General features: G+C 42.9%; 2 protein-coding genes across 2 annotated transcripts in view; both read left to right on the top strand.

Annotated features, from left to right (window-relative positions):
- Positions 1-34: 34 nt before the first annotated feature.
- Positions 35-5,165, top strand: haus3 (HAUS augmin-like complex, subunit 3). Its single transcript, XM_061066444.1, has 6 exons — positions 35-97; positions 1,399-2,436; positions 2,538-2,747; positions 3,434-3,666; positions 3,824-4,109; positions 4,526-5,165. Exons 2-6 carry the CDS (start codon positions 1,435-1,437, stop codon positions 4,751-4,753), a joined length of 1,959 nt encoding a protein of 652 aa, XP_060922427.1. The 5' UTR covers positions 35-97; positions 1,399-1,434; the 3' UTR covers positions 4,754-5,165.
- Positions 5,166-8,060: 2,895 nt separating this feature from the next.
- The window catches only part of poln (polymerase (DNA directed) nu), a 36,998-nt gene continuing 23,067 nt past the window's right edge, over positions 8,061-21,991 (top strand). The window contains exons 1-14 of the mRNA XM_061066667.1: positions 8,061-8,382; positions 9,487-9,593; positions 11,827-12,051; positions 12,757-12,932; positions 13,042-13,154; positions 13,232-13,368; positions 13,682-13,750; positions 13,825-13,885; positions 14,033-14,097; positions 16,671-16,754; positions 16,851-16,946; positions 17,239-17,295; positions 17,488-17,544; positions 18,673-18,738. Of these exons, the coding sequence (XP_060922650.1) occupies positions 8,061-8,382; positions 9,487-9,593; positions 11,827-12,051; positions 12,757-12,932; positions 13,042-13,154; positions 13,232-13,368; positions 13,682-13,750; positions 13,825-13,885; positions 14,033-14,097; positions 16,671-16,754; positions 16,851-16,946; positions 17,239-17,295; positions 17,488-17,544; positions 18,673-18,738 (1,635 nt within the window). The remainder of the gene's footprint in view (positions 8,383-9,486; positions 9,594-11,826; positions 12,052-12,756; positions 12,933-13,041; positions 13,155-13,231; positions 13,369-13,681; positions 13,751-13,824; positions 13,886-14,032; positions 14,098-16,670; positions 16,755-16,850; positions 16,947-17,238; positions 17,296-17,487; positions 17,545-18,672; positions 18,739-21,991) is intronic.

Genomic DNA, 21,991 nt, shown 5'->3' with positions numbered 1-21,991 from the left:
GCCCCTGCGTATTGACGTCGCGTCAGTTTGGATTGTTTGGCGGCAGTGAAGCTAACCGGCTAAGTGCTAGCTAAGGTGGAGGTGGCAAGTTGAATAAGTAAGTTTGGTGATTATATGTTATTTATTATTATAACTGACGCAGCTAGCAGGAGCTACGCTAGCTATTAGCATTGTGGCGATGCTCTCAAGCTGCTAAGCGGCCGCTGTTAGCAGCTGTTTAGCCACAAAGCAGTGTAGCATATTATGCTAATGTTAGCTAGCTCAAAGTAGGGACAGTTGAAACACGTCCACCACAACCTTTGTTTTGTATTAATTATCATTAAGAGGATTAAAAACAAGATGGAGAAGGAGACAACATGTCGGTGTCTTTCTCTTGTCGCAGCAGACATTAAAAACAACATGTCAGCTAATGCAAGTCTGAGCTAACTCCTATTAGAAGCAGCAGGAAACTGGTAACTAATATAATCAACTCTGACATGTTTTATACTCAATGTTTCTCTCATGATGCTGTGTGTAAGGAAATGGTCATACTGGTTTAACTGTTCTCATAAGACAGTTATAGTTGCTGGAGCAGACAAAGAAGTGAAGAGGAGGAATAAAAAGGCTTCAAGGAGCTTATAGATAGATAGATAGATAGATAGATAGATAGATAGATTACTTTATTCATCCCCAAAGGGAAATGAAGTCGTCATAGCAGCCGGTATATTTGAATACAATAAAATACAATACAATAGAATAAAAAAAAAAATATTCAGGTAGAAAGAATAAAAACAGAACCACAAGATAAATAGGTAGATAAGGTGCAGTGGCAAGATGATGGTAATAGTACTAATGATATGATGGTAATGTTATTGTTAGACAGTATATAAAAATAGTACAGTATATATATAGTATATAATATAACAAAATATATATTTATATATGATAGTAATTATACCAATATAATAGCAGTATATAGTAATAATGGCAGCAGCAACAGTATATATAATAGTAAATATAATAATAATAATAACATGTACACATGTATAAATATGTGTATATAGACTTATATATACCAAGAATATACAGAGAGTATGATATAATATGATATGATATATAGTAGAGGTATAAATATAAGTATTTGACTATACAATAGATAATATAATATACTATGAGTGTAAGAAGATGTAGACAGAGTGTGCAAAAGACAATATTATTGTATAAAATGATATATAATATCAATATGGTTTATATTAACACATATCACATATGATGTGAAGTAAGTGTATATGGAGCGGAGTGTTGTACAGGGTACACGGAGCAAGGAGACAGGTTGTCTGTTTCCCCTACCTTCTCTTACTGTTTACTGTTTCACCTCATTCTCAATACTTCTCATTGTGCTGCCGTGTGACTGACTAGCTCAATAACAAGGGGCCCACAGGGTGCAGAGCCACCATGTTAAACGGGGGACACTTTGTGGAGGCGCTGGGACGTCTCGGTTACCCCGATGCACCATCGCTGAAGCCCTCCGAGTTTGACTGGCTGTTCGACTGTGCTCCGGAGAACCTCCACTTCCTGCGCTTCGTCTGTCGGTCCCTCAACCGCAACAATGTCCTCACCGTGGAGGAGGCGCGGGCTTTTCAGGATCTACGAAAGTCCGGCAAACCGATTCTGGATGAAGCAGCTTTGGGAGAGGTCCTTAAAACCATTGGCCTTTCAGATGGGAGCAGTGGTTCTTCCTCTTCGTCCTCTGGGTTTGCAGCGGAGGGCGATCTGGCCGTGGAGGACCTGGAAGCCGAGCTCCAAGCGCTGCGTAAAGAGAGAGAGCTGAAGCAGCGACGCTTTAACAAGTTACAGGTGGTGGCCACCTCTCGGGCAGATGTTGACCTGCGACTCGCTGCAGAGCTGGAGAAAGCTGCGTGTAAGCTTAAGGAGGCCAGCACTTCTATCGGAGGTGAGAATGCTGACACCAACACTCTGTTACAAAACCTAACGGATGAGGTGAGGAAACTCGCTTCATATGTCCCTGCTCAGCCAGAGACTGTGGCTCCATCACGCTCCTCAATCTCCAAAAGGGCCCCAGTCCTCCTTTCTCAGCTGTCCTTGGATCCTTATCTGCACCAGGAGGAGCTCAACACCAAAACACTAGCTGCCTTCACCCAGAAGCATTTCTTCCAGGGCATCTCTGACATTGTTGAGACTTCTTGCTCTGAGCGCTTCCAGGTCCTCGACCTCAGCTCCTGTGAAGATGGAGAGGAGGACAAGGAGGAGAAAGCGAGGGAAGAGCACGAGGGAAAAGAGAAGGAGGCCCGGGTGGTGGAGCGCAGGAGGACGGAGATGGCCAGACTTCAATGGTCTCATATCGTGACCCAACATCAACTGATGCAGGCACTGGCAGAGGAGAAGAGTGTCGAGGCTGGACTGGATTGGCTGTCAGAGCAGTCAGCTCATACTAAGGTAAAACAGACATATACAGTAAAGCGTATTTTCTTGGATATTGTTCATAGTGTCACTGTTCCCTTGAGCTCTCATTCATAACTTTCTCTTTACTCCTTTAGAGCATTTCCACCTCCTCCTCGCTACATGTGCGTGAAGTGGGGTCCAGGAAGCAGCTGCAGGCTGTGGAGGCCGAGCTGGAGGCTCTGCTTCATGGACCAGTACCTGCTGCACTCAGGGAGTCAGCCAGGCTCATTAATGTGCCTGTAGTGAGGGGAGACCTGGCTCTGCAGCTGGCCAGGCAGGACTACTACACCTCCAGACAGGATCAGGTTAGTAGGTGACATCTTACATTTCACCAGTGGTGTATAAAGTACTTGAAAGCCATACTTGAGTAAAAGTACAGATATCCTACTTGAAAGTGACTCCGGTAAAAGTAAAAGTCACCCGTCAGAAAATGACTTGAGTAAAAGTCTTAAAGTCGCTCATATTAAATGTACTTAAGTATCAAAAGTATCTGGTGTTGAAATGTACTTAAGTATCAAAAGTAAAAGTACAAGTACCAAAATTAAAAATGCTAAGTGCTTTTTATAGTAGGCCTATACAGAGACAAAACAACCCAAAATTGTTCTCTTCAGGATTTATTTCAACTGACAGAAAAATTAAAACAACAATATATATATGATGTATAAATTTACAAATTTTGAACCTGAGATGCTGAGGTTCAAATGTAGCGAGTAAAAGTAAAAAGTCTTCAGGAAAATAAATACTCAAGTAATGTACAGATATGTGAAAAATCTACTGAAGTACAGTAACGAAGTATTTCTACTTAGTTACTTCCCACCACTGCATTTCACCATGAGATTGTTTCGCTGATAAACCTGATGATGTATGTTTTGTAATATTAAATTAGACTGTTGCTGCCTCCTACACATGAACCTCCCTCTGCCATTGTAAGACAACTTGGACAACAAAATCAACAGCCAAACTAAAATGAAATCTAACTCTCTCCACTTAGGTTCGTGACTACCTTCTCCGTCAGAAGGCCTCCTTTGACCTGGTCCTGCTGGCTCAGCAGATGGAGCAGAGGAGGTGGAGGATGTGTCTGAAGCACCTGGGAGAAGTGAACAGCAGAATGGGAGAGGAAGGTGAAGCAGCAACTCTCAGGATTGAGTCCCTGGCAAGTCCTGACCTGGCTATCAACCCCAGGAAGAACCCGATCATCAGCTGCAGGGATGCAGCCTTCAGCAGGTAAGAAGAGTCAGACTGTGAAGTACAGACCTGTTTTATTGCTTAGCAAGTTTTAGCTTGTTCAATCAACTCATCAATATCTGTCGTGTACTGAATTGTTTAGATTAATTCTGTGTTACCTTGGAATGTAACTCCTTGTTTCCAATGCTTTCCTCAGACTGCTCCAGATCCTCAACCACGATTCAGATCAAGGCCGATCGGAGCCTTTCCGGACGTACGAAGCCTTGGACCAGGCCGCCCGTGACCTGGCAGGAAACCTCCAGGTGACCCGAGACGCCTTAGCTGGTGCCGGCCGCGAACAGCGCTACACCACTGCCCGTCTGAACGGCGACAGTGAGGCGCTTCACAGGGCCATGTACACAGAGCTCCAGCAGCTGGTCCTGGGGCCGCAGGTATGTCCAATGGCCACCACAGATCAGGAGCTGCTCTGCCCCAATGCACAGGTTGGTGTCTTTCCTTTCACTTCAGTTACAGCCATGTTAGTCGACCACACAAGAAATCCTTAATGTGAGTTTGCTCATTTTAAAATTACTCATCACTGTTGGTGAGGTTTGCTGGTGGCACCACATTTTGTTTCTTTTCACAAGTATCACAATGTCAAGTACTTCACTTAAAGCAGCACAGGTGTTTGGTATATGAGCACTGTGTGGGAAATGTTTGTCTGTTGTCTGAGAATATGAACGTGTACATGTGTTTCTGTCACAAGCAAAAGTGTATTTTTCCCTTAAACGTTGCAGAAGTTTCTTTGAACAACCTTATTTGTATAACGAGTTGTTTTGGTGATTACAACTGGCCATAGTTTGATATGTGCTCACTTTTGATTTCTTTCTTTCTCTTCCCTGGTGCTTTGACCCCACAGGAGCTGACATCCAAGCTTGTGGAAGCAGAGTCACAGCTGCAGAGTTTGCAGAACTTGATGCAAGAAATCATGGGGGAGGTGAAAGCCAAACGCTCTCAGCTGGAGCGCAATGCCCTCCTGAGGCGGGAGAGACAGTTATACATCTTCTTTCACTTGGACGCCCGACTGCTGCAGAAAATAGTGGAAGATCTGGAGGGCAAGATGCCTGCGAAGAGGGGACAGCGATAGTCAAACGAACAAGAACGGATGAGGAGATTTATTTTAGTCAACTCAAACTCTGTGGAGTCTTCGTGCAACAGGAGGCAAACTGTCTAATTGAAGCTGGAAGAGATGCTGGTTGGAGAAGCACACCGTGTGCCTTCAGTGGAGCTTTACTTATTAAGCCCTGCTCTGTGTGAAACTGAACGTTCTCTCAGTTTGTCTCGGAGACGGAGATCGATCCCTGATGTCCTCACTTGACTCTTCTTTGCTCAACTTGGGAAAAAGTTTGGTTTTATAAGAACGTTGTTGCTTATACCCTAACTGGGATTCTGTATGTCCAAACAAAGAATTTTCCGTTAACTAATCCCAGAAAAATGTTGGAATTCATTGTCTCTTTGTTTCAAGTCATGTGATGAATAAATTAAAATGTAAATCTTAATTTGTTTTTCACTATTATCATATGTAAAGTTGCACATATTTGTGGAAGTTTAGCAGCCTATCCGTAATAGTTATTCCACTGACTGATCTCTCTCCCTTTTTGTCCCTTTGTCCTGCCCAGGTGTTTCACAGCTGAGGAGTCAGAGCCTCAGTTAGAGTAGCAGTTGTGCTGATAGGGTGGAGATGGAGCAGTCTAGCTGCAGGTTGTACTCTGGACCTCTGTCCCAGGCGGCCCAGAAGATTCTGGCTGTTCTGCAGACCCAGCGTAACTCCAACAATCACAGGCCAAGTCAGTCAGGACACAATTAGAGTAAATCTTACTTTAGCGTTTTCTGGTATATTATGGATAAGAAAACATAACATGTATATTATTCATGTCATTGCTGTTGTTAGTGCTATTCCAATTAATATTTTCTACTTGATTTAACATTATGCTTTGATTGGCCTCTTTGAATCCAGTAGGAAATAATATTATAGCCAAGTAACATACTTTATACTTTAAATGATATCCTATAACATGAGATACTGAGTGTTACTTTTAGCCTTTTGTAGGTTTTGTGGAGTTAAACAAAATTCTTTATTCTTGATAAATGACAATCACAGACGGTCTCCCACTAACCAGAAGGTCAGTGGTTGGATCCTCCAGTTTGCAAAGTGTCCTCGGGTGTCTGATTAGCTCCTGGCGGTGTATGAATGGTGTGTGATTGAAAAGGTTCTTTGTATAGAAGTGCAGTTTGAATGGGTACTTGTACTAAAGCGTTGTGAGTGGCGGATGAGACTCTAAAAGTGCACATAAATACAGTATATTTGACAGTACTGAACTTCTTATATATTCTATTTATTAGAAAATGTGCAACTTCATTTTGTGGGCATGTTTTTTATGTATAAAGTGTGAAAGAAGGATACATGATGGAGCATTAACAGGTCAGACTAGTTTTTAATGTTTCTGCTGCTCAAGTAGACACTGAATATGTATTATTTACATTTTTCGCTTCTCTGTTATTACCTTGCAGTTTATATATCTCTTCCCCATGTTGTGTGTGTGGTAGTGGAGAGGTTTTATGACAGCCAGAGGGAGCCTTGGGTCCAGAGCAGCAGCAGCAGCAGCAACATGAATCACAAGGAGAGAAAAGACAGAGGCACAGATCGGTAAATCAGATCAAGTGAAGCAAAGGCTTTACACAGTTGTCCTCACATGCACTTGGGTTCTGTTAACGTCTCCATTTTGCCAGTAAATGTTACACTTGTGGTTTTCCAGAGTGGAGAATTGCGGCGGCATCCCAGTCTGCACAGTCATGGCAAACATTAGCAGTTTAACACTTTATTAAAGTGCAAGAGCAGAGGATTTTTTTAATCACAGTATTTGGTTAAATTATACTAAAATCGCAAAAAAGGAATATATTTGAGCTGTTAAAGTCTTATTAATATGCTAATACCATAACAAATCCTAATCCTGAATGCTCTTTATGAAAGTGTTAAATATGAGAAGTGAAGTTAAGCCCCTGTTCCCCTGTTACAATCCAGGCCATGGTCCAGACGCCAGGTGTCTCAACATGACTCCTCCAGTGAGAGGCAGATCTCTCAGACCTCAGCCGACTATCAGTGCTCACAGACTCCAGAAAGCTCCCTGTCATCCCAGGCCGCCTCCTGTTCCTCCTCCTCATGCTGGGATCCCCCACTCCAAAGGGAGACGTCTCAGACTGAAGCCCGTTATCAGTGCTCACAGGCCTATTCCCACAGAAAGCACTCCAAACCCCCTTCTTACCAGTCCAGCCAGGCTCCATCATCGATTCAGTGTGAGGCAGAAACCTTCTCCCATAGAGACAGATACAACCTGTCTCTGCAAATACCGGGGAGGCTTTCTGAACATCAGTGGAGAGAGTAAGTAGTATGAGTATTTAAAGTATTTAATTATTAAGTTTAAAGGCGTCTATCTACTTTTTCTTAGGTATTCATGTACTGTGTTACTTTGGTTACGCAAAGAGAATAATTCTCTTTTCTCTTTCATAGCAACACAGAAGAAATCAGGCCATCTTTCATCCTCAGTCTTTCTCCAGACGATAGGAGTCCTGATGAGATATTGTTCGCCACAGTGGAAAATCCAGTTACCCATAAAGAGGAGCCTGTTTGGGCTTATCAGCCAGTCTCATCCTGTCATAGCACAAGTTATGATACAGATAATAGCACGTCAAGTCCCCTGAAAGATGCAAAAGGCTGGAACATCCCCAGAAATGAGCGAGAAGACGCTGTAGCTTCAGACACTCGTCTCAAGGGCAAGCAACTTCTGTCTGACCTCACTGAAGAGGACACTAGTGGAGGAGAAGATGGGCGGATATTATATCTGCAATCAGAGGCTGAAACAATTAAGACTGGAAGGACACTTTTACCTCCAAGTCATTGTATAACAAGGCAAGAGACACGCTGTTATTCAAATTCACCCAAGCTGATGAGACATGGAGATGTGGAGGAAGATATGGAGCAAACACTGGATGTCTCTGAGGCAGCTTCTGGAAAAATGACAGATGGTGAACATGAAATACACAAAGCAGCAAATGGGGTTAAGAATAAAGAGACGGTACAAGTGGGTGCAACCTTACAACATAAGACAGGGTCACCACATGAAATGAAAGGACGTCTACTGGGAACCACTGAGATCACCAGTTTAGGGAGGAACTTGGCATCTACACCAAGTAAAATGGACAAAAGCTTCCTTTGTTATCCTGAGGTTGCAGAGTCAGGGCAGAAAGAAGATAATGACGCTGTGTACAAACCTAATACACTTGAAGTCAAAAATGTTGAGCAACCACCTGTCGTTGAGAGTAAGGAGATACCAGTGGGGTGTTACACTGGTAGACCAGAAAGGGGAACAGACACAGTGAACCCAGAAGGAGCAGTGATGCAATGTGAGCCCAACACATTAATCCAGTGTGACACAACTGCTGAAGACCTGGACAGAGTCACCGAGAGAAGAGTAGAAGAAGTGATGAAGAGTGGATTTGAAGTGGAAACCGAGAGCAGTACTAATTCAGGAATTCAATCAGGGACTGAAGATGAGATGGAGACAGAAAAGATACTATCTGATGTCCAGGTAAAGTTTGAAACAGATGGTGGAGAAGTGAGGGAGTTACAGAGAAGAGACACTAAGACAGAAGAGAAGGGGACGGACAGAGATGAGTCAGTGATGCTTCACAAGGACAGGGAAGATGAGACAACTACAGGTAAATGCATTATTGGCAAAGGTAACATGTAAATGAGGGATACACTGAGGTGAACTCGGTTTTGCTTTTAGATTATCTCAAATACTTGTATCTGCATGACTCGAGTTTATACAGTTCTGACTCATGTATAGTTCAACTACTCACCACTAGAGAGTGCTAGAATACTTTTCCATGTACATGCTGCAGGAGTTGCACCTCAGCAGCACAGCCCAGCCTCTTCACTTTATGTGGTCAAATAGCCACATGAAGAAATTCATTAAACATGAGGGTCTCTTGAAAGAGCTCAACGATTAAGTATTTATTCAACCCATTTTTAGTATCAAGAGACTAAGAATTACTAAACACTGGCCTTCTGGTCAAAGTCCCAGTCCTGGGGCTGTGTTACATCAGTGAGGAGGGGTGTGTGGAGTTTTGGGTTTTGAATATTTGATCAGAAAAAGTGCCAATATCACATTAAAGGCCAGGAAGATACTCTTAATGTTAAAACGTTTACAGGCATCAAGTCAGGCAAACATAATACATTTATATTTGGGTTTCATTTATAGTGAAAATTACTTGATTAAAGTGGAATTATTAAGCCCCAAAACTACTTCAAAATCAAAATTGTGTGCATTGTTTTTGGTGCCAGTTTCTGGTTCAAGGGGAAAAGCAGCAGAGCTAGAGTGTTTGAACTTGTGCCAAAAATCTTGCCCGTGGCTCTCGGCCATCTTTCTTTTTCAATCTGAGTGGCGGTGATGACAGAGCAGTGCTGAAGAGACTCAGCACTGATGAGAGATGTTGTGTTCCTGCTCACCTTTCAGCTGCAGGAAGGGAACTTGAGTCTCAGCAGCTGAGACAATGCTGAGTCAACACACACACACACACACGTACGCAAACACACACTTAGCAACACAAGTTGTGTGGTAATAAAATGTCAGTTTGATCTCAGCCAGAGTCAGTGTTGGCTGACCTTGTCCTGTCTCGCACCGCTGAGGTCTCACACTGTGCAAGCGTCCACACATGCTTACGCAAACACGTGCTTACACAACAGAGCCTCGTCATCGATTGAGAATGTGTCTGAAAAGTGATGATCGGATAGAAATGGTCTTACCTCCATCCCTGCAGAGGACTCGGGGAGAGAGAGCTGTCCCACACCGACGTCCCTGGAGTGTGAGGCAAGAGGGTCAGAGGTGAACGTGTCCTTTCTCCATCTGCACCATGGCAACGGGCAAGTAAGTCTGTTGAGCAAGGTCACGGGTTTAAGACATTATTTGCCTTATTTAAAATACATAATGTGAGCAAGATGGGGGCGAACACGAGGCAGAGATCCAATGTTTTATAGATTCGTTTTTTACAAATTCATCTTTTCTGGGACACATAAACTGGAGGAGAAAGTCCCTGACTACAGAAAATACTGACACCGCTTTATGTTTCTCTGTTTGTATACGTCTCCCACTCTACTGCTGTAAGCCCTGTATGTGGAGGCAGTTGGTAAAGCATCAACACCACAAAAAGTCCTGAAATATAAATCGCTGCATCCAAAAGGATTAGGCTTCTATTTCCCAGATGCACATAGAAATCAATCTGGCTTGTGCGAAACAGTGTGCTGTCGGCAGTACTGCAGAACGCCGACAAGGGATAGTTCCCCACTGAGTCATAACATAAAAAATAAAAAAAGTCCTGACACAGTAGTCGACGGTGGATATTGGCAGAAAAAGAGAGGGAACAGCAAAGGGACTAAAGTAAAGGAGAGGAAGATTGGAAGAAGGTGTGGGAGTGAGAAAGAGTGGAATGGGAGAGGCGAAGGAGAAGAAGAGATGGAAAGAGGAGCAGGACTTCACTGTATTGCTACGATCAGCAGGAAACACACCGATCCATTTTCTCTCTTTCTCCCCTCACACACTCACTCCTTCACGCTCCACCTCAGCCGCAGCCGGACTTCAGGCCCTGCTTCGGTTTTCTATCTATATCCTGCAGCACAGCAGCCGGGGGGGTTGACGTCGTCAGCAGGAAAACGGGTCGTGTTTTCTGGGAAATGAGGAAGACTCTCCTCAGGGAGCTGAGTCACAGGGAATCCTACATATCTGTGTCCATACATAAAACTCATAGTCTACAAAAGTCCTCAGAAAACCCCACAATTTTGATTTAAAAGAAAATCCCCAAGTGCATGTGTGTGCACTTAGCGCTTATGCATAAATAGAGACGGGACTTTATGGTTATGAATAATGGAGGTGTTCTTGAGATGCTAGAAAGGTTACAGGGAGGTGAGGATGTGCTTTTCAGAAATGGAGCTCAAATTTCTGTCCATCTTGTTCCTTCTCACCTTTCTACCACCGCAACTTTTTGTCTCCTCTGTCCTCTTCTTCTCTGGCCTGTGTGGGGTCGTACCACTCAATCAAGAAAGAACTGACACTTTTACATTGGCGTCTCTTTCTGGACCCAGAGTCTACGTCCATTTGTCTTTACAGTCATGCATCTAACCTGTTCATCGAACCCTTTCTAAACGGATTGCGTCGTCTCAAATATTCATTGTCATTCAGGCAGTGTTTTTGTGTAATGAAAAATAAATAAGGGTGAATTTGTGTGGGTGTGTGTCTGCGTCTGTGACCCTGTCCCAGCTTGAGAGTGACTTGTCAGACGAGCAGTGTCCTGACTGTCTATGTTTTTGTCTGGGACACAGCGCCAGAGGCTGAAAACACTCAGAACTCCTCTCATCACATCATTTTTGTTTTCTTTCTTTTAACTTTTTTCTCTTGCTCATCCACCTGCTCACCTGTGAACTTTCTCGTCTTTAACCAGCCCTACACACGGGTGAAAATGCTCAAAGGTCCAGAGTGTAAGATTTAGGGGGATCTCTCAGAAATGGAACATAATATTCATAACTATTACGAACAAGTGCCCTCTGACTCAGCAGTATCTCTATTCTTACCTGTTTTATAGACCACCGATACAAGCCTCAGTGGGACCAGCTCAAGGACAATACTGGGTCCAGTAAATCCTTTTGCTGCTGGACGAAACTCCTCAGCAGTCCAGGGCTTGGCCTCTTCTGCAGTACAACCAAACAGACTGGGAAACTGCAACCCACCCTCTACTCTCCAGACTCATTTACATCAGCATCGTCTTTCCCTGTCCTCCCCTCTGAAGAGGAAACATGAAGCCCTTCAGCAACAGGATAAAGCTCTTCCCAAAATCGGCCTAACAAGGCGTCTTCAAAAATGGAAACCACCCTGTTCCTCACAAGGAAAGGCAAGGGAAAGAGGAGTCCGGCCCAATACCTCCGTCCCTGAACATTCAGTGGTTCCTCCACAACCACAGACTAAGGACAGTCCTTGGCATGAAAAGGGAAAAGTAACAAAGGTACGAACACACTCAGATGTCCCAGAGCAAACTCGACAAAAGCACAGTAAGTTGGAATCCACCAGGAATGTTTCCAAACGAGCCTCTGTGACCCGCAAACTACCCCAGCACAAGCGGGCCAATCCTGGGCCTGACCATGACACACATGGATCGAAAACATCCCATGACTGGGTTAAGAAGACTGAAACCCTGACGTCCGACCCAAGAGTAAAGGCTTCTGGGAAGCTGAGCACAAACGAGAGGACGCAGATGCTTGAGAAGGCAGAGCAAGCCAAGACACTGGTTCTGACTATGGTGTATCAGGACGGAGCCACACAGTTGGACCCAGAGCAGGTGAGCTCACTTCTCAGTGTGTCAACCTCTAGCTTAGGAAACACTGGTCTAATGGAATTAAAACACTTAACATCCATACGTAGAATTAAGTAGCACATTTGACATTTGTTTTAATTAATGGAGTTGCTTTCAAAGCTTTTTTAAACATGCTTAAGCCAGAAAAACAGTAAATTCAAGGAAATATGGGACACCTTCATGCAATTTTTGGAAAGCGACCAAGTGGAAATTAATGAGTGAAACAGAATAAAATAGCAGCACCTAATAGGATGAATATTAATTGTAACTAACTAATATTATGAATAAGAGAACGTTATTTTATCTAGGCTTTTGATTTGATTGATTGGAATTAAATTTTTTTGTATTTGTATAATTATGTCTTTATTTACTTCCATTTATTCTTATATATTTATATATGTTTTTTTTTTAATTATTTTATTTAATCTTATTTAAGTTATTTAATTTCTGCCTCTTTTTCTTTACCCTAAGTGTTTGATTGTGGGTTGGGGGTGTTCATAAACGTTTGTGTGTTTATAAATGTTGGAATGTATGTTTCTTATATGTAAAACTCAATAAATATATTGTTACAAAAAATAAAAAAAATTGCAATAAAGTAATACAAGAAAAATGTATGAATACAACGATGCTTACCATTTGCTTCATTGACTGTCTGCTCGTTTCATTTCCCCTCTCTGCTCCTCGGTGTAGAAGCTCCCTCCAGCAGTGTGTGGCCTCCTGGTGCTGATGATCGGGGAGCATCTGGACCTCAGCACAGCGGAGGATTCTCTGGGGCCAAACGACAGCCTGGTCTATTTAAAACTGTCTGAACAAACACCTGCATGGGCCCAGCAACACAGCCTCCAGAGCCAGGAGCTCTTCACTAGGTCTTTGTAATCGAGATATGTGAGAGAGAATATGATCATGTGTGTTGTGTGAGTTTACAGTACATCTATTTGTGCTTTTGCATCCTTTAAAAAGCTTGTGTGTGTGTAGGGATATGCTGCTACAGGTTCTTTCAAGACGTCAACTGGTGGTGTGTTATAAAGCAAAGGATTTGCTTCGTACGGCTCTGCAGTTTTACAAAGGAGAACTAACCTCGAAACAAGGTAAAGGATGATCTCTTGTCAGTACACAGCACATATTGAAAACTGTTCAGTATCATAAAGAGCTTTCCTCTGTGCAGTGGCAGGCTGTCGTATCCAGGACCCACAGGTGTCAGGTTGGCTGCTGGATCCTGCAGATTCCTCCTCTTGCTTCCAAGATCTTCTCAATAAACACTGCAAAACACCCAGAACAACACCTGCCCTGGGTGCAAAGAGGGTAGGTTCAACTGGGAATCCAAGCAAGGTCACTGGTTTCACTGTCAGCTTGGTATATGCTAGTCCAGGCGCTCTTGTTGAAGGACACTTAAACAAGTCAGTACTTCAGCCCGCTGTTCGAATTAATAGACAGCGGCTGGAATCCACATTTAAAAGACAGCTGGAACACCACAAAGCCCCAACTTCTTTGTACCTGGGCCATCAATGCATCCCTGAACACAAAGAGGAAGTGAATCCACTAAGAGAGCTTAACAGATCCTGCTCCTCTCCATTTACTCTCTTTTTCTATCGCTGTCTGTCCGTCGTACTCTCAGGTTTCTCAGATCATCTCCAGCCTCTCATCCCTCTTCTGGCTTAACATGGAGCTATGCTCTAAACTGCAGGTGAGTGAATGTACACAAACACACGTGTACATCCAGAAGACACAGATTACTGTACTGACTGTTTGTGTGTCCAGAACCAGAAGCTGTGGGAGCTTTACTCCGACATGGAGCTGAACATGATCCCTGTCCTGGCAGGTGAGGACTTCTATGTTCTCCTCAACAAACTGTTGTTGTTTATTTTAACACCCAGGTTTCTTCATTGAATGTAACCAGCTTTTAACTTTATTTTCATTGGTTCACTGAGTTTTGTGGATTAGTGAACGTCTGCTTGTGTTGTTTCAGCCATGGAGAGTCATCACATCCACGTGGACAAGGAGGCTCTGAAGAGACTGTCAGACCTGTTGGGGGTAAGACGATCATCACCGCAGAGAAACACCCCTGCTTTATCATTTCAGTGTTATTAATAATCAGAGCAGAAACACTGTTGGGGATTTTTCCACATGGCTGCTGGCAGAGGAGACACACTTATCTACTGCAACCAGGAGTTAACAGCATTCGCCTTGTGGTTAATGTTGATTTCCCACCAGAACACAGCAATTAAGCAGGAGAAGTGTATGAAAAGACTTGGAGATAATGGCATTTCACAGAATCTTTATTGAACAGTCTTCAGCTGACATTAACAGCAAATAACAAATTAACCAGAATCCCTAAAATGTAGTTATAAAACAAGAATCTTCACATAAATGTTTGTTCTGAAAAGGAAAATGTGGCACACAAAGTAAAAACCTTCTTGTGTTTATGTCAGACTTAATGGAATGGCTTCCTTGGGACTCTAACTTTTTGTTCTAGCCTGCGTATAATTATGATGTTCAGGGTCAGCTCAGATTTTTACTGCATCATTTCAGAACATTTAATTTTGGCTGCTGGAAACACGGTGCGGGAGACAGCTGCTGCATTCATACAGATGGGAGCAAAACAGTGGGAGGATGTGGAAACACAGAATGTCTCCCTTTTTCTTTCTTGTGGGTAGAATTAGCGATGCGGTGGGTGGATGTCCTCCGGGGACCTGTCCTGTTTACTTACAGATAAAAGAGACGAGTGATCATATTCACACAAGGAAAGACAGAATACAGATGTTATACACATAGATCAGTTTTGGGGGGTGGTCATAGACAAACGCACACTTACTCTTAAACACACTCACAACTCTTGCACAGGGCAGCAGGGGTGTCACGGTGGAGAGAGAGAGAGCGCTGGTGTCTTTTCGTGTTGCTATAAATAGGAAGGAGAGTCTGTCTCTTTCCTTCAAGAGGCTGTGCCGCAGGAAGGAGCATCACTGTCTGCCTCTGCCAACACACACACAGAGGCACTGAAGTTTTTGCAGACTACTGCAGAGCTGTGTGTGTGTCTGTGTGTATGCATTCGCGTGTGCTTGTGATTGTGTAATATGTGTCTGTTGGCGCAGTCACAGCCACTCTGTCTTGTTGGATTTCTTTCTTTCTGAGCTGTCAGGTTCACCTGTCTGAGACCAAGGAGATGATCCCTCCTGTCTGTCACGCTGCATCTCACAAACACCCTCATGTCCTCGTTTGTTTACAACACAACCATTTTCAAAACTCAGTCGGGCAAACATCAACTTATAAAACACTCTTCCAACTTCTCTCTGGGTTTTCAGATGTTGTTAATATCCAGACTAGATTAGATTGATATCCTTCTGTAAACATGTCAGAATAAAAACAACATGAAGGATATCCACACCTTTGATGCAATTCAGTGAAAGTAATGATCCAACATATTGGCTGTTCCCTGTCAAGAGTGTTTTATTTGTTCGTTTTCCGTATTCTTTGCTGAGAGTTAAGAACAGAGGATGTTGCACCTTGTTAAGTTCTCCAATACCTTAATTGATGCCTAACTAAAAAAGCTGGGAGTGGAAAACACTAGACCTCAGTGTGTGATAATACAGCATTGGTTGTTCCTGCACGAATTTCTGAAAGGACCAAATAAAAACAGAACAAATATTTATCCATAATCCACTGCCTTACCCTCTCTATCTGTGTGTGTGTGTGTGTGTGTGTGTGTGTGTGTGTGTGTGTGTGTGTGTGTGTGTGTGTGTGTGTGTGTGTGTGTGTGTGTGTGTGTGTGTGTGTGTGTGTGTGTGTGTGTGTGTGTGTGTGTGTGTGTGTGTGTGTGTGTGTGATTGTTGCTTACACTCACTACTAAGAGGCGAGCATTCAATATAGATGAGGCCGTCTGGAGCCTGCTCTGGGCAGAAAGTGAGAGACAGAGAAAGTACATATTTTGGCATTTGTCTTCCAGCTCCCTGACTTTTTCCCCCTTTCTCTCCTTCTCTGTCTCTTTCTATCAATCCCACTGTTTATCTGTCTCTCTCCACCCCTCTTCTCCCTCATTGCTCTTTCATTGTGTCTGCCACGGTCCAGCTCGGCCTGTCATGCTGTCAAGTTCTGTCACTCCAACTGTCTCACTAGGTTAACTTCTGTCTGTTTGTTGCCACGGCCATTTTCCTCTCCTCTGCTGCTCACTCCTCTCCTCAATTTCTCCGGGTCTCGGGTTTTTCCATCGCTCATCCTTTTTTTCCCATCTTCACAAGGCGCCATTAGGATCATATTTCAACTCTTTTCAAACATTTCACTTGAGAATGTCTCCGTCCCTCTTACGTTCCCCCACTCAGTCACTATGCTCCTCTTTCTTTCTGAGGTCTCTTATTTCATCACCTCAACTCAACCTCTCTTCTCCCTTTTCTTTTTCTATTCTTGTTCCTTTTTCTCTCTTCTCTTGTTCCCTTGGTTTCCTGTCAAGTTATTAACAAAGAGTGTTTTTACTCCAGTCAGACTTGTAATGAGCTGCTGGTTGTCTCGTAGTTAACCGACTCATAAAATAATTTTCTTAATCCAAGCTCATGTTTGACTTTGCCCGCTAAACCTTGAATGTTCTATCTCTGTGTCTGTCTCGCCTCCGACAGATTAAGATGAAGCAGCTGGAGCAGGAGGCCCACAGAGCAGCAGGACAAATATTCCTGGTCAACAGCAGCACTCAGCTACGAACAGTGTGTATACTTTCATGTGTACATAGGATCATGTGTACATCTATTCTCCGGATACTGTATGAACTGTTTACCTCCGCCTCTGTATTGTGTTTGAAGGTCCTGTTTGAGAAGCTGCGGCTCCACGAGCTCTGCGAGAACAAGAAACTTCCAAAGACCATCAGCACACAGCAGCAGTCCACATCAGAAGCTGCAGTACGACACACACACAACACACACACACACAGTTTGATCCTCAAATCTCAAAGGTTTCATCTGAGAAAACCAGCTCAGTCTGATTTGAAGTTTCAGTTTGTGCACTGACACATTCACATAGATGAATCCAAAGGCACACACTCACATAAACACTCTCAATTCATATCCTGCCACACCTTTATTTCTTAGCATTTGCTAAACAGTAATAAGACCTATTAAAGATTTCCTACTGAGCTCTTAAATGACCAATTTCTTCCTACTCAGTATCTTTCTCTGTCTTATTGTGTTGTAGTTGTTGCAGCTTCAGGACCTGCATCCTCTTCCAAAGCTCATTCTGGAGTACAGACAGGTGAGTCATGTTTAAACTGCTTTTCATTCACGTGTCGACGGGTTTCTTTGCTCATTCAAGTCTTATCCAGATCTTTTGCGTGGTAGCTAGTGTGTGTAACAATTGATTCATAAATAAAAGAGGACCCTTTTCAGTTCTTTCCATCACCTACCCTCTGTGTTACTTCTAAAATGTTTCTATTTTTATCCCCAGATTCACAAGATCAAGTCCACTTTTGTTGATGGGATTCTCTCATGCATGATGAGCAAGGTGAGATTTTCATGACAGTTTTATGACAAAGCTGTGAATGGATAATCTAAAATATACAAATGTCAAAAGTTGCACACTCTAACTTACAGGATATTTCACAATTTTGTATCCCTGCATTGTTCTCTGTGAGATTTGAAATCCTTTCATCTTTCCTTCTGGCGGCTGAAACAGCGAAAAACAAGACAATCAAATCAAAACTTGAGTGCTCACTTCAGGCAACACAGACACAACAGCTTTTGTTTTTCTTCACTCCCAGTTTGGTTCTGCTTTATTGCACAAGAACAGTGCTTGTACGTTACCAGACAAAACCCATCTTGTTGTTTTGAATTGGCAGAGAGAACCGTGGCACTCTGTCTGGGTGTCGCTCTATGTGGGATTCGTTCGACTCTGAAAGTGTGCAGCAGCTTGTGTTTGTCAATCTGTGCTTACTCAACTCTGCAAATGAGCCTGTCTGGCAAACTCGAGACCTGTTTGGCTTCTGGTGGTGGTGATTCATTTGGTGGTGGAGTGTTCTCTGGGTGCAGATAACAAAACCACATATAAATATTACTCATAACCTAGACATTAAATATGTGTTGTGTCATTTTTGTATTTAAAAGTGACTCTGCAATATGTGATTAAAGTTACTTGGCAGTTATTGGCGCACAATTAGCTGTTTACACTGCCATCATCGCCCAAAGTCAATTTATTTTCTACTGCTCAGTTTCACACCATAGTTTCCCAGTTGTCAGGTTCATACATTTGGCTGCAACCAGATGTCTCTATTCCATCCCATAACAGCAGGCCTGAGCACAGTAGTGCTGTCGTAGGACCTGCAAATTGCACCAATGTGACTGGCTCCACAGTCTGTAAACAGCCTGATCAAACCGGCCTCAGGCGGTCGCATGGCACCGCTGAGTTCTGCCCGGTCCAACAGCACAATCAGATGATGGGGATCGCAGCTGTGTTCAGGCTGAACTGGATGGGAATCAGCGATATGAAAACAATCTGATCACTCTCTGATATATATTCTGTGATAATATTATAATTGTGGTCGGCAGAATGTTCATTTTGTGCCTCAAAAAGCTGCAAAAGTCTCTATGTGATGTTTTTTGGTATCTGACTCTGTCTCTCTCAACAACCCATCAGAACTACATTTCCTCTACATGGTACCAGACGAGCGTTGTGACTGGAAGAATCTCTGCAAAACACCCAGTAAGTAAAGCCTGTCTTCTGTCCCTTCACATAACATCTGTCCTCATTTCTGTGTCTTTAGCTTCTTGTATGAGTTGTGCTGGAGCTATGGAGCTGTCCATGGTGCTGAACCGGACTGGGAAGTGGGTGCTGTTTGACATCTGACAAACCAGGTTCAAATCTCCAAACACTGTTAACTACACACTTTTACAAATTGAAAATGTCTTAATATAGATATATATTATAAAGTAGAAACTTGATTTAAGTCTACTTTACAATTTTAAAATCAGGTAACAGCTTATGACAGGAACCGAGAATCATTTTAGTGAAAAGTAGACTTTAAGAACTTGACATTCTCCATATACAGGGCCAAGAAAAACCCTTTGGCTTGAACTAAGTGTTCTGAGATTTGATGTCTGGTTGTGTTTACCATCCACGAACAACATCTGCTTTAGTTCGATTCCAACAAAACAGAAGGAGGCTGTCTGGGCTTGTTTGAAACAGAATATTATTTCATCCTGTTCTTTGTTCTTTGCCAGCTTGTTCCTTTTTTCCCTTTAACTTTTTCCTGGCTTTGTACATATGAACGACACCCTGAATGGAACTCACTGTATGAACACACATAATCCTAAATTATTGACTTGAGAATTGGCATGAAAACAGATGTTTTCAGAGGGAGGCAACTTGTGTGTGTGTGTGATAGTCTGTGTGTGAGTCTGTTTGTACTTTAAAAATCATTAAAAGTTTTAGGGTGTAGTACAGAGTACTTTATGTAGTTGAGATCTGAGACTACCACATTCCTTGTTTCTGTCTCCCAGTTGATTACACCTCCAGACACAATGTGCTACAGAACACATAGATGAAGAGACAAAATGCTTTATCTCTTTTTTACTTGTCAACTTTGATATCACCTCCTCCCTTACTACCTTCTCCTGCTCTCTATCCCCTCAGTGTGGGGCGGTCGATAGCTCATTTCGACATTACCCAACTGTCAGGGTCCAGGGGTTCTGTCTGTGAATACTGGTCGCACACTCACACACACACACACACACACACACACACACACACACACACACACACACACACACACACACACACACACACACACACACACACACACACACACACACACACACACACACACACACACACACACACACACACACACACACACACACACACACACACACACACACACACACACACACACACACACACACACACACACACACACACACACACGCAGCAGTGGAGACAACTTTTCTAATCTCACTTAGCGACTGGGGACCGGTGTGAGCTACACAGTAAATGGATCATGCTGCTGCTAAATGATATACGACTGTTGGGCATCTGTAATTTAACTCAGCTCCGTCCCCTCTGCTTTAATGCAGGTCTGGGATTTGGCCGAGCATCTTCCCAATTAGTGTTTAATGTGTTAGTGTGGATGACAGTGTGGTCTTTATAATGTGCCATAGTTTTTTATTTGTTCACAATCGATGTGATAGCTTATACAATATAGTATTTAGAAGAAGTAAGAGATTCAACGAGTCTGACATCAGTCCTACACAGTTAAAAAATCCTGAATATAATGAATGAAATCATCCATGGAGGTTAAATACGTATTAGACTGATCGATTGACACGAAAAGATAATTTCACCATTAGTGATCCAGAAGAGAGAGGAGCTCCCTCCAGCGTTTCCTCAAATAAAGTGAATTATTCCAGCATATAAATGAAGTTCACTCATGATTATTCTCATCGTAATGTGGACTCGTGGAATGAGCTGGTGGTTAATTCGAGACTCGCTCAGTGATCCCACTCATGTCACATTCTGTTGCTTTGCTGGAAAAAAAGCTGCAGATTATTCAGTAGTTTTTAGTTCAGGGAGAAAAAGGGAGCAGCTCTGCCACTTCTACAGTTCACATGCACATGCATATGATAATGAGCCGTGTTGCGGATGTGGTTTAGCTTTCATCTGTGGGTTCGATCAAGGTGAAGCCAGACTGCAGCAACAAAGGGAGCCTGAATTAAAACAGGACAGCCTATAAAACTGGTGCTGAGTTTAAAGCACTGCAGAGGGACGTGGGGGGTTCTCTACTCTGCCTCCTCTGTTTTTATCTTCTAAAAGCAAAAATCTGAACAGCCTGAGAGCCTCAGCATCCGTTTCTATCTGTGTTCTTTGCTTCTCCCTTTTTATTGTCGTATTCTGTTTGTTTTTGCTACTCCCTCACTATTAAATTCCCTATTTTTCTTTCTCAATTTTAATTCTCTATGCATATACCCATGTCTTTCTTTTTCACTCCTTCCCAGTAGGGATTACAGTACCTGGACTTTGTGTAGCGGCCGATACCAGTGCATTTAAAACTTATATATATAAAACTAATTCTTTCATCTGGCTTATGCTACACGACCGGAAATCACAAGGGTTGTTGTGGAGCAGCGATGCAGAAAACTAAATTTGCCGTTTTATCCGGTTGAAACTAATATACTTTAAAGATGTGGCATCGGATCAATACAGAGATTTACGCACTCACAGATGCTTGACCCGTATCGTTGTCAGAACATCTCTAATTAACACTATTAACGGTGTAATAGTGAATCCAGGTTGTGCAAACACCACTGAACTTCCTCCCTCTCTACCTCCATATGGGTGCACTCAGATTTCTGGGTCCTTTATGCAGTGCACCCCCATGTATCATCTGCTCCTTTATGGCGCTAGAAGATTTATACGCTCCTGCCGCCCACAAATGCACCAAACTCAATCACTCCCTCATGCAAATACACAGAGAACAGATGGAAACATGCGGTGGTGCTGTCAATTGGAGATTTATGAACAATTTATTCTCGTCTCAATTTCTCTCCTTAACACATTTTCTTGTGTCCACGCGTTTTCACAACAACTCATTAAAATCTCATAAATCAACTGAGGGCATTCTACCTCTAGATTCAGTGCACATTTACCTCTCCCTATAATTTAACCGCTGTCTAAAGTTACAACAACTCTACACTGATCACGTTTCTCTCATATCCTGACCAAAAATATTTGATATGGCAAAGAGTTTTTTGTTCCTCCTCCCAAACTGCGAGCTGAGCTTCCTTTACGGCTTCTCGAGCACTTTTGTGTTGGTTTAGGATTACTCTGCATTTAGTCATTAAATGTTTTACACTCACACAAAGCCCTCCCAGGCTGATCTCAGCACTTCACTGAAGAGTGTGTCATGTTCTCTGCTGACTCACTGGCAGTGTTGAACACACTGTAGTGCATGCACACAACT

This window comes from Limanda limanda, chromosome 22 (assembly GCF_963576545.1).
Source record: "Limanda limanda chromosome 22, fLimLim1.1, whole genome shotgun sequence".
Lineage (NCBI taxonomy): Eukaryota > Metazoa > Chordata > Actinopteri > Pleuronectiformes > Pleuronectidae > Limanda > Limanda limanda.
Note: the sequence above shows the minus strand (reverse complement) of the source record. Positions and strands in the feature narration are given on the sequence as shown.